Genomic DNA, 12,776 nt, shown 5'->3' on the forward strand with positions numbered 1-12,776 from the left:
CGGATCAGGTCGCCGCCGTCGAACGGATGAAGCTCTCGTCCCAGCCCCATTCTTTGAGCAGCTGCTGCACTCGGTACTCTGTGGCCCAGCCCAGATCAGACTCGATGGCTCGCAGGAGTCGAATCGCGACTCGCCGTTCGCGGGAATCGGTCACGCATTGCCCGCTGACGAACAGCGGTTGCAGGGAGTGGATCCTTACGCTGCCGTCGGGCCGCGCTAGGGCGATGCCGAGAATCTCGCGGCTGTGGAAGCCAATGTCGGCTTCGATGGAGCGGTATGATTGCAGTCGCAGCGTGATGGTGCTTCGTCGACTGGTTGATTCATGCGGCTTGTTGATTAGCAGCAGAATCCGGGCCATGTGGTAATGCTGCATTGTGGACGCACACATGGGGATGCTGTACCACACCTCCTGAAGCGTGACTAGGTCTTTTGCCTCTTCGGCCGGTTGGAAGTGCGACATCTGCGACGGTTCTATCCTCGCACAGGGCTTGAATGTGTCTGGTAGTCCACTGTACCATGCATCCAGCTCCGCTTCCAGTCGATACCACCGCTCCAGGAGAACTTGTTGCGTCACTCCCAATGGTCCACTATCTACAGATCGGCTATCGTTCAGATTTAGCCCATCCCCGGAACTGACGAAATTGACAATCTTCGACAGAATCCAGATGAGGGCATTACAGATGAGATCTTCCTTCATGACGTCGTCGCCCTCGGGATATCCCGTAGCAGTGGTATTGCTGGGACGGATGAAGCCCATGTGGTCCAACTGCAAACCGGCCTCGGTCCACAGCACGATGTCGTCTGTATTCAGCCTGGTGTGGCACTCATTGATGACTGAATTCTGTCAGCACGATCGGGGAAAAAAGAAAAGAAAAACAGCACTCACAAGCAGCTAAATAATCCTGCCGCGCAAAATTCCAAAATGTCGCCTTGCGGGCTTTGGAAAGACGCGACTTTTTGTACGTGTGATACGGACTGTCTCCGTCTGACGACCGCTGCTCCATAGGCATGATCCCGACCTCAGCCACATCAAGCAGAGACTTGACACCGCTCAGGTGTCGATTCCACGCAGGACCGGTCGCATCGAGAAATTCATATATCGACAAAATGGCCGTCGCCGCCAACACCTCGTCGGAGTGTACCCCGTGCGAAAGCCGACTCTCCGAGACACGCCTTCGACGCTTACGTGGATTCTGTGCATCTCCGCAGAGTTCAGAGGCCTGCCATTGCCCAAACGCTTCGGGTGTGCTCAACGGAGGTGGGCCCTCGGCATCGGGTTGCAGCTCCTTCATCAGCAGTTGGATGGCCTTTTCATAATACTTGGCGCCATGCCAGGTGAAGTCGTCGTCCTTATCAGGCCATACCTCCATGACGGCCTGACGTGAGCATACACCGCCCATGGTCGCTTTGGCATTTTTGACCCGACCGAGTTGCTTTGCCGCATATGCGCAAGCAGCATACTTGAGAAGGGGGTTTGACATGGCTCGGACTGGTATATATGAGGCAAAATATGTGCCCAAGTCGAACAAGTCCATCCTGGAGGAAACGGTCAGCACTGATCCAATAAAAGGTCTCTGGGTACATACCATAACCCTGGCCCTTCGGTATAGTGCCGCAAGAGGAAAGCCACCTCGAAGTCCGTCTCGGCATGGTCATTCACCTGATGTGATATTCTCCTCTGTTGTGGGGCAGGTCTCGTTGGAAGGGATGCACTTCTCTGGTCGGTTGTGCCCAAGGTAAGGTCGAGGGGCGGTGACATGGAATGGGAAGGGTTCAGGAGGAAGTTGATGTTTGTGTTATTGCTGCTGGAGAGAGACATGGACGGGGATGCGGGTGGGGGCATGGCGCTGCTGCGCGATCGGTTCGGCGAAGGGTACGAGATACTATCGGAGATGGAGTGTTCCATCGGCGAGAAAGGGAAGCGATCGTGGGAAGCGACTGTCGACAAAGTATCGAGTCCGTGTGATCCTGCATCGCTGGCCCTCGAGTCACTGCCCCATCTGTTATTCCGCGAGTGAGCGAGCGCCTCAGCGCTGGATTCGGTGGCTTCGAGATCGTCGGCGTACGGATCGGAGTTGTCGACGAAGATGACTGCGAAGGAGTCAGCCCACAAGTCCTACGGAACTGACGCCGTTGTGCATACCGTGTTTTGGGATATCCAGCCAGACGCTATCCTTGTCGAACGTGTTCTTGTACGAATAGAACCCCTTCAAGTTACCGCGACCCTCAGGCGGCTGGGCCAAGTCCTCGTTCATGGACGCATTCTGTTGATGACGAAAGACAATGCCCTCACTGGGGCGACATTCTCGGCCGCCTTTACGACATTGTGAGCACTGGGGCTTTTGTTCGTCGCCTATAAGTCTGGTTAGCCGGGGACAGGAGGAGACGGAGAGGAAACAAACATTTAAGCTTGCGAGTCCGGCATGTCAAGCTGGATCCATTAGTAACATGTACTGCGTAGAGATGCAAGCCACTCACCAGCCAGTTCGGGAGCGCATACCGGGCAAGGGCGTAGGCGCGACATACGTGGGGGGAAACCGGGGTGTGGAAGAGAAACCTGGAGACTTGCGGGGAGGCACCTGACCCGGGGCAGATTTGGCAGATTCGCGATGCCGGCGATTGGCCCCCACACGCTTGGACCGTGGACTCTTCCGCGCCGTCCGTGGACTCGGTACGATATTAATATTAATCTGGATCACGCTGGGAAATCCCCCTTGGGTGCTCCGTTCGGCCGTTGCACCGGGCTGGTCTTTCCTGCGGTGACTGTCAACGGCTCAGGGGAGGCTCAGGGCCCACTTCTGTACAGTAGGCTGTGCTCCAGTTGAAGCTCGTTCGCTCGTGTGGTTGGGACTCCCGACCTGAGCGCTGTAGCCACTTCCCCTGTTTGTTAGGCTTTGGGCGATGCGCGCTTACCGCGTCTCCCCGATACCACACAAGTACCGCCCTGCGCATGCTGCTCAATCAGGCGTGTTCTGAGCCACGTTGAACGACTGTGGCGCGTGCCATCTGGATCGGGGCTGTCGTGGCTGTCGTAGGATAAGGCGCTTCTCTTGGACAGCGACGCTGAGCTCTGTCGCGAGCCATGCGAAAGAAGCTGAAATCGCTCGTTGTAGCACTGCCGCCATCGTCGTCTCAGGGCGCAGCACTGGACACTAACTACTATACTACTCGCGGGGTCTAGAAGATGGACATTATCCACTCACTGCACTACGCTACAAACCTAGAGAGAGAGAGAGAGCATTGCAAGTGACACTATAACTACGCTACGCTACAAGGGAAATGAGAGAGAGCAGGTCAACGAACCTACAACTAAACTACACTACAAGCAAGCATACAAGCTACCATCTACAAGCCACAACCCCATGTAATACCTCTTGGGCCTGCACGACATCAGTGCGAGCCGTCAAAGGTACCTTCAGGGGGGGTGGTGCAAGCATGGGTAAGTGAGGGCATATGAGGGAGAGGGGCGGCGGGAATGAGGTGAGGTGGAGGGAGGCGAGCGGGAATCAGGTTGACCTTAGGGGGTTTACGCTGATGAAAGCCCGACTTCGAGAGAAGAAAGAAGAGGAGGAAGAGGAAGGGGGAGGTGGAGGAGGGGGGTACTTATACAAAATCTGGGGATGTCGATTTCCCATTTGGGACGATTTGAATCTCGCTTGTTCCTAGCTCATGGATGTTGCCTTTTTGCCATTCACTATAGGGCATGTGACGTGGGTTCCTGGAGATTTCCCACGCGGGCTTCAGTTGAGTCATGTCCTTGGGGTTTGCTCCTCCGGATGGCTCGTACGACCACCGCGTTCAAAGGGAATAGGGTTCTCGACGACATCGACAGAGTTGAAGTCTGCAGTGATGCGGTTCTTATCGTAAATTGAAATTGAAATCACAGAATTAGTCAGTTAGATCGTTGTATTACCCACGTCCTCAGGACGTAATCACTAAGTTACATAGATTGCCACATGTATCTCAAATATGCACAGGAGAGAACAAGGGAAACTGAGGAGACGGGGTAGTCAGGTAGACAACAGGGACGGGTCCAAAATCCGTCACGAACAAACCGCGAACGGCCGGCGCGATACACAAAAACATGCGCTAGCAAAATCAGACATTAAGGAGGGCGGGGGTATAAGCAACGTTGCTTCCGATAAAGAAAAAAAAACGCCGTTCTTAAAAGGTTTAAGAGGCGAGGGAATTTTGTGCAGGGTGAAAGGGGGAGGCATTAGATGGTTGGGGCACCGGGATTGGTCGCGCCCAGCGAGTTGAACAGGTACTCAGGTGGCACGCGGGCCATGTCGGTAGGTCGGTCTGTGCCGAATGTCTGGGGGGCGGCGGAGTAGCCCTGGCGGCGCCGCTGGATCTTGTTCATGATCACGCCGGCGGCAACGATGAGGAAAACGGTGCCCAGGGCGCAGCAGAATGCTACAAGGACGACGATACCGTTGGAATGGTGGGACGCTAGATTCAGGGTCAGTGATGAGTATATTAAGAGGTGGGACGGAATGTAGCTCACAGTGGTTAGTGTAGGGGTTCTGGTTCTCCGTAAACAGCTGGGACATGCTGCCGGGCTTGCCATCGTACTTGGACGAAAGGATAAACGGAGTGACCCCGGTGCCATTGTAGAGAGCTGCGGAGGCGAGTCCGAAGCCCGGAATGTTGAGGTCACCCATGATCAGCAGAGTCTGATCGTTTTTCAAGAGAGAAACGGACGAGTGATCTTGGGTAATAGGGAGGATCTCCATGCCCCGAATTTCCGTTCCTTGGGAGAACAGGTTACCGGGAGACGCAAACTTGGAGTCCGCGTAGTTCATGAGGAAAGCCGATCCATTAGTCGCTGTACCTGCGACCCAGAACTCCGACATGGTCTCGCTGGCGGGTGCGAATGCAGTGATGTTGCCAGGCATGTCGGAGGTAGACGCGCCGTCAAGAGCCGTCCAGGTCTCGGACTTCGTGCTAAAGGTGGCGGCGACGGTCTTGTTGCCCGAGATAGTAAGATCTCCCACGGCATACAGTGTCGTCGAGCTTACCCAGGTGAGAGCCAGTACGGTACCACTGATGGTTACACCAGGCCAGGAGAACGAACCCTGGTTAGGGTCCCAAGCACATACACTCGTGCAAGTGAGAGAGCCAGCAGTATCAAAGTTGCCGCCAACGTAGATGGCAGATGAACCGGGACGCACGGCAATGGAGTTGACAGTGACGTTGTCTCCATGGAGCGCCCAAGGCTGGCTCTCCTGGAAAGTGTTCTTGGACAAGTCGTACGTCACAAGACCGCCCACACTGGAACCGCCAACGGATCCGGTGATGAGACCACCGGCATATAGAGTGTCGTTGTGAACAAGCAGTGACAAGACGGTCGAGTTGCTGTCCAGGCCTTGAGGAAGACCAGTAATAGTCTGCTCAGTGCTGTTCAGGAAAGCAAGGTTGTTGACGATCGATCCGTTGCTGGCGGTCGTGACAAACTGACCACCAACGATGGTGAGGTTACGTCCAGATTCGGTATCATAGACTCCAGTGATAACTCCAACGCTCGACTTGGTGTGATTCAAGTTCATATTCAGGGGCACCAAGTTCAGCTCATGGGAATTCTGCAACGACACCGCGCCTCCAGCGGTAATACCATCAGTAGCGAGGCTGCCAGCAAGGATGGAGGTGTCGTTGATTGAGGCAACTGCGGACAGCTGACCAGCGAACTCCATTTGAGTATCATTGAGACTCTGCAGCCAGGTTTTCTGAGAAGGCACCCAGATGGCAAAACCAGCGACGTAAATGGCGGGTTGGTCATCGGTAGCACGGATCTGGTCAAAGTCACCGCTCACAGCGATGGTGGTCTCGTTGATCGCATTTGAAACGTTCAACTGAATTGGGTAGATCGTGCTGACGGGGCCATTCAGACCATTGCCCAGGGCTGACCACTTCTTGGAAGAGTAGGAGTAAGATGCCACATGGTAGAGGCCGCTGACTCCACCGTCAGAAGTACCGGTGAACTTGCCGCCAACATACAAAAAGTTGCCCGAAGTAGCCATGGTCAGCACCTCCGAGTTCAATCCACCGCTTGGCATAGCGGTTGCATTGCCATCGGTGATAGACATGATGTTGTCAATGCCCGTATCAGAGAAGTTACCAGCGACGTAGATCACACCATCGCGCTCCGCCATTTTCATGATAGAAGCGCCGTGGCTGAGCGAGGTGCCGGCCTTGTTGATGTCTGACTTTGTGACGTCGGAGGTGTCGGTGGTCTTAGAGTTGGGATTATAATCGTACACTCCGTTCAGATTTCCAGTCTCAGTCTTCGATGCGGACAGCAGTTCAAATAGAACCTTGGACGCCACAACGGTAATATCTCCTTGGCCGACAATGGGCCGGAGGGTGACACTGGGGCGGAAAGAACCGCTGGCAGCATCGACGTATCCAGAGAACAAAGTATCGTATTTGTCATAGTTGTTGGTCTGATAGATTGTGGTCGGAGACGGCTGCGAGGCATCGTCGGTACCAGTAGCAACAGTTGCCGTGACATTGACCATGCCGCGAGAATTACAAGAGTTGTCCTGAAGACACCCGGGGGTGTACACAAGAATGGTGTAGTTACCAGACTGCTTGACATCAGGCTCAAAGACCACGGATGTATCCGAGTCGTTCGAGTCCGTCACGTCGGCAGACAGGTATCCAGACTCGACGGTCCAGGAACCAGTGCGAGTCGCCTTTGAGGGGTACTCAATGCCGGCGCAGGTGGGCTCGTTGTACTTCTCAATAGCGTAGGTCATGATCTGATCCTGGAATACTTCGATGCCGTTCAAACCGGCACCTTGTCCGTACCAATCCAAAATCTCAATCTGGAAGCCCTCCATACCAACGGGGTTCACCAAGGTGAAATCACGATACTTCTCACTGGTGCTGCTGGAAAGGGGACAAGAGGAGTCGCAAGAGACCTTGTTACCGGTCTCGTCCGTGTAGGTCAAGTTCATGATGCCATTGTCAGGAAGGGCGCGGAACAAAAAGTCTTTGGTGCCGCGACCATCGATGTGGGTGTTGTAGAGGCGAACCTTCGTCGGGTAGAACTCGAAGCCAAGCTCGGCGCGCCAATAACCGGGAGCGTAATCATGAAGCAGGTAGGTCTTGCCCTTGCCTGCCTCACCGCTGGTCGAGCACACGATGTTGGTGGGATCTTCATAGCCGCTGATGGAGGTGGCCGCGTCGGAAGTGATGGTCGCACTCGACAGGTTGAGAATTTGCTTGGTGTTGTTTGACGAAGTCGTGGTGGAGTTGCCGAGTCCAGTGAAAGATCCTCCAAAGATAATGTGGCCGTTGCTGTCTTGGATGATCGAATTCACAGGCCCATTGAAGCCGTCGAACGACAAATCGGTCCACCCATGGTCGGGAGTCCAGGCGACGGCGTTCGAAGAGTTGTCGTGGGAGAAGGACCCGCCAACGTAAACACGGTTAGAGGACTGGTCGCACAGCACGGTCGACACCGAGCCATTGAGGCCCGACAAAGCCGTGACTTGGCTGGAATTAGGGTTGAAGAGCGCAGCCCCTGGCGAATCAACACCACCGAGACTGGTGAAGTTTCCACCGACAAATATCCCTGCAAATGTTCCGTCCTTCTTCGTAAAAGCGCACATATCACGGATCTGCGCGTCGGCGGAGGAGAGGTTCGTAAGAATGCCGTTTGGAAGCGGAGTCAGAATAGATGACCCCTGGCGTCGGGTGATTTCCGATTGTCCTTCATATTCGTATAGCGACACGCCGTCGAAGTCGCCGGTGATGGTTACCCGGCCGAGGGAAGACAGGTCGAGGTCGGGGATCGAAACGGCGTCGAATGTCAAAGCGTGTGCGGTCGGTAAAGCGAGTATAGTCGCGAGGCCGGCCGCCGCGGGCCCAAACAATGAAGATACCCTCATTGTTGCGGGCGCGACGACAGGCGAAAGGTGTAGAGTCTCCAGGAGCAAGTTGAAGCGAAAGCGAGCGAAGGGAAAGGGTTAAGAATTCAGGAGGCAAGCCTCAACGCGTGGAACGAGAAGAAAGTAAGGAATGTGGCATGGAAAATTCTAAATTCAAAAGAATGGCGTATGCATGTCGAGACCGAAGCCTCTTTGCAAATGAACAAATGAACAACGAATGACTTGAGGTGGTTGGAGGAGTCAACAGGGGCGAAGGGGAAATGGAACGATACCCAAATACCACCAGTACGGAATTACGGCGGAGACACAAACCAAGCCACGCTTTGTCCCGCTACGCGAGTGGGCCCACTACTGTCTAGGCCAATCATATGTGCATCCCGCAGGATGAAAAACGGGTGTTGGACCGTGGGTGATGCTATCGCCCAAATCATGCCTTGCTTGAATGTGGCAGGCTGTGCAAGCAGATACCACGGCCGGCATTTTCCACCTCCTACTGCTGACTAGGATTATCCGCGCTGCATAGTATTTACATGGCAGCCCAACCCGTAATACAACACCCAATTACCTCGCGATGACGGTAGAACTCCTGTTGAATGAGGATCTACATCGGGTGTTTCGAATCCCGGGCTCCCGAACTTGGGCGCCCGACGCATCCCTAGATTGATCCTAGATTGATCCTAGATAGACAGGTCTCAAGCAATCGTGTCTAATACTCATGCACCTATGATAAACACCCCAGCAATAATACCCATGTTCGATATGGTTCATGCAAAGCCTGCTGATGGCTGCCGTAACTCTGATACATACGTACGGGGCCGAAACAAAGATCCACCCCGCATTGAACACTTAATTATAGAAAATCGGGTTCGGTTTACGCAGTGCACACGCACTCCTCTGGGTCTGGCTGTGCACGATAAGTGTGTCGGAGGTTTCATAGTCATGGGCTTCCAGGCATCATTATTTCTACACTTACCAACTTCCCCTTCCTTCCGTGGCTACAGATCAGTGGACCTAGCCTTCCGCTTACCGAACCTTCCTATATATATTTCACCATGCCGAAGGTCTGGGATATTGCAAGTGTCCTCTACCCTAATAAATTTGGGTGCACCTGGATTAGATTCGATGAAAACTGATATTTCTGCATAGCTCGCATTCAATCTTTACCGTAAAACAATAAAACAATAAGAAAAACCTGGCCGAGAGTGAGGCCAAGAGTGAGGCCAAGAGTGAAGCCATAAGTGAGACTTGAAGTGAGATATATACATAAATCTGGATTATATTTAGAGTAATAAGTTGTTTGATCCCCCACTAGGTTGTTTGGGATATGTTTGATGTTTATCCCACCAGTAGAAAGGTGGATCATGGCTTATTTTGCTAAAAGTATATGCCTTATTTTATAGTAGAAGAACCATTCCTCATCAGACATGCTATCCCATGGATAAGTAGATGTGACTCTTATTAGCAAGTAAGTAACAACCACTATCTCTTACCTCTGAGGATATCTTCCACGACTTCGCATCGCGCACAAAAAGCCACTCTTCCTGTGGTGCGGTGACGAAGAGCAAGTTATATATCTCAATGATTTGAATTGATTGATTGTTTGAAAACTAACATTTAATTATAGCCCTTCAGTTACACCGGCCGCGATACATAGGATTTCAATAACGAAGGATCTTCTGCTGGGGGTTTCAGAAACGGAGAAGATGTTCACAAGACCGGTAGAGCGACTGGACAAACCATCTCCAAAGTCTCCGGCCTCAAGTCCTACTTACTGTGGCATCCCAACATCCCAGGATTTCCCGGTGGGCATCAAGAAATCATGACGCACGAGTGAGTCCCATGGGAAATCACCATTCTCAGAGGAGGGGGACTCGGGCGCCTTCGTATATGGTTGGCGTGGGAGATGGTAGGGCTCCTATGGGGAGGAAGGCCTTGTGAAAGAATTACCTACGTGACCGACATCCGAGACGTCTTCAGGGATATCAAAAAAGTCACTGGAGCCATAGACGTTCGAATCGCTTAGAAAAGGGAGGTTGCAAGGGTTGAAATAAACTGGGCGACGGCTGGCCATAAAAAAAAAATACCCGGGGAATAGTTTAGAGCAGTCATTGCTTCGCAAAAAATCTGGTTGATCAACATTAATGCCTAATGTAAATTTGCCTCACTTCTTTCGGTATTGGCGGCTTGGGTCCCCTAATACCCTCCCTTAACGGATTGAGCCTACATGGATCCGCCAACAATGGCTTCGGTCTGCCTCACTCTGAAAGCCAATGCCCTGAGGCGTCGACTTGCTGCCTGGGCTATCGGGCTTGCAACCAAGGGTGAAGACTACATTGTCAAGAGGTACAGATTAACATTCAGGAAGATATTCCCAGCTGGATCCTCAAGGGAAAGTGGTTGATGACCAACTGTTTACCGGAGATGTTGGCTAGACCCTCGCGTAGAACATGAGGATGGTTGACTCCTCAGGCACCAATCTAAACCAAAACGGGGGGAATTGGCAGCCTACCTGCGGCGCGCGGCAACGCGACCGAGAAATCTGAAAGCTATCCAACTCACCTCCCTTTTCCATCAATCTCCACCTGACCTGCTACAGTCCAGATTCTTTTACTTTCCTTAACGGTCTCGGATTCTTCCTGAGAGCTTCTCCATCATGTGAGCCTACCTGGGTGAACCTACCTGTCTCGCCAGCTAACCTGTCACAGGGAGAGCTTCGACAACGTGTACCTGGATCTGTCAAAACAGCCGGGAAAATGCAAGCTGGCTGAGAGTGGCCTGGGATGGCGCCCATCTGGTGGTGGTGATACTTTCACTCTGGATAGCAGCAACATTGGTGCCGCCCAGTGGAGTCGCGCCGCGAAAGGATACGAGCTGAGAATCCTGTCGCGGTCGTCGGGAGTGATTCAGCTGGATGGATTTGACCAAGAGGTATTCGTGGAGATAGGAATGCATCCCGCAGATCATTGGCTAACGACCTGCGCGTCTAGGATTTCGAGCGGTTGAGCAAGGCTTTCAAAATCTGGTATGGCATCAACGTCGAGACCCGCGAACACGCCCTGCGAGGATGGAACTGGGGGAAGGCAGAATTCACCAAGGCCGAGTTGTCTTTCAATGTTCAGAACCGACCCGCCTTCGAGGTTCCCTACTCAGAAATCTCCAATACCAACCTGGCTGGAAAGAACGAGGTGGCGGTGGAGTTTGCCCTCTCTGGCGCTGATGCGAACGGCGATGGCCAACCGGCTGGCAGCACAAAGAACAGGGGCCGCAAGGCCGCTGCGGGACCCGATGAGCTCGTTGAAATGCGTTTCTACATTCCTGGCACAGCAGTGAAGAAGGAAAAGACAGAAGGCGCCGAGGGTGCCGATGGTGAGGAGGAAAACGAGGAAGAGGTGGAGGAGCAGAACGCCGCCAACCTCTTCTACGAGACACTTATGGACAAGGCCGAGATCGGCGATGTGGCCGGCGATACGTTTGCTACCTTTTTGGATGTTCTTCACCTTACACCCAGGTTTGTTACATCTGCTCTCTATTTCAAGTCCAATACTCACCTCCTTGCAGAGGTCGTTTCGATATCGACATGTACGAATCGTCCTTCCGTCTTCGTGGAAAAACATACGACTACAAGATCCAATACTCCGCCATCAAAAAGTTCTTCTTGCTTCCTAAGAATGACGATACCCACACACTCATTGTCCTGGGTCTGGACCCCCCACTGCGCCAGGGTCAGACTCGGTACCCGTTCCTGGTTATGCAGCTGAAGCTGGACGAGGAGATTAGCCTCGAGCTCAACATGACAGAGTCAGCTTTCCCAGAATATTGCATTTGGTTTATCTACTGACACTACTATAGGGACCTCCTGCAATCCCAGTACAAGGATAAGTTGCAACCACACTACGAAGAGCCAATTCACCAGGTGGTGACCAAGATTTTCCGCGGCCTGTCCGGCAAAAAGGTTATCATGCCATCCAAGGACTTTACCAGCCACCACGGTCACCACGGGGTTAAGTGCTCCATCAAGGCCAACGAGGGTCTGCTTTATTTCCTGGACAAGAGTCTTATCTTTGTTCCCAAGCCCGCCACTTATATTCAGATGGAGAACGTTGCCGTGGTCACGATGTCGCGTGTCGGGGGTGCCGTGTCTGCCAGCCGCACGTTCGATATCACGGTCAGCTTGAAGGCTGGTCTCGGCGAGCATCAGTTCAGCAACATTAACCGGTAAGAAATTGTGCCAAATCATCGGCCTCTACATATGCTGACAATAGATAGCGAGGAGCAACAACCTCTGGAGGACTTCTTCAAGGCCAAGGGCATCCGTATCAAGAACGAGATGGCGGAGGATGCCTCGGGCTTGCTCAAGGCCGCTCTTACCAACGACGATATGATGGAATCGAGTGACGAGGAGGGTGCCCGGGCGGACCGTGGCTCAGCCGATGAAGACGACGAGTCGCCCGATGAGGACTTCCACGCAGACTCAGACTCAGATGTCGCTGAGGAGTTCGACTCGGACCACGAGAGCAGCGGCAGTGGTAGCGACGCGGAGATGGGCGATGCCTCGGATGGCGGAGGTGGCTCCGATGCGGAGGACACCCGGCCGAAGAAGAAGAGCAAGGTCGGAAAATGAATGTAAAGCTAATTCTTGGTTCGCTGCACTTTGCCCCTCGGCGTTAATGAATTATTCACAAAGAAGCACCAAGTACAGAGTGCCAACGGGTTGTATACAACCGGCTCCACCGGGTGGAGCTCACGTGAGCACCCCGTAACCCCTGATCCAAGGAGTCGCGAAATGGAGAAATGGTACGCTTAACGGTAATCCGTACACAAAATAACAACCTCGCGTCGGGTTATTTTCGAGACTCTTATTTTTCTAGGGACCCATTTAAG

General features: G+C 53.2%; 3 protein-coding genes across 3 annotated transcripts; 1 reads left to right on the forward strand and 2 right to left on the reverse strand.

The window, feature by feature from the left end:
• Positions 1-4: 4 nt before the first annotated feature.
• N7498_010383 (uncharacterized protein) lies at positions 5-2,498 on the reverse strand (the record flags this gene model as incomplete). The annotated part of the gene is made up of 6 exons (XM_058457439.1): positions 5-834; positions 887-1,536; positions 1,587-2,091; positions 2,144-2,353; positions 2,403-2,431; positions 2,479-2,498. 6 exons carry the CDS (start codon positions 2,496-2,498, stop codon positions 5-7), a joined length of 2,244 nt encoding a protein of 747 aa, XP_058304338.1.
• Positions 2,499-4,216: 1,718 nt separating this feature from the next.
• On the reverse strand, positions 4,217-7,895 carry N7498_010384 (uncharacterized protein; the record flags this gene model as incomplete). The annotated part of the gene is made up of 2 exons (XM_058457440.1): positions 4,217-4,452; positions 4,508-7,895. The coding sequence occupies 2 exons, from the start codon at positions 7,893-7,895 to the stop codon at positions 4,217-4,219; spliced, it is 3,624 nt and encodes a 1,207-aa protein (XP_058304339.1).
• Positions 7,896-10,134: 2,239 nt separating this feature from the next.
• N7498_010385 (FACT complex subunit POB3) lies at positions 10,135-12,516 on the forward strand (the record flags this gene model as incomplete). The annotated part of the gene is made up of 6 exons (XM_058457441.1): positions 10,135-10,238; positions 10,601-10,823; positions 10,883-11,403; positions 11,454-11,693; positions 11,745-12,110; positions 12,162-12,516. 6 exons carry the CDS (start codon positions 10,135-10,137, stop codon positions 12,514-12,516), a joined length of 1,809 nt encoding a protein of 602 aa, XP_058304340.1.
• Between the last annotated feature and the right edge of the window lie 260 nt (positions 12,517-12,776).

This window comes from Penicillium cinerascens, assembly GCF_028974065.1.
Source record: "Penicillium cinerascens strain IBT 15544 chromosome Unknown scaffold_4_segment0_segment1, whole genome shotgun sequence".
Lineage (NCBI taxonomy): Eukaryota > Fungi > Ascomycota > Eurotiomycetes > Eurotiales > Aspergillaceae > Penicillium > Penicillium cinerascens.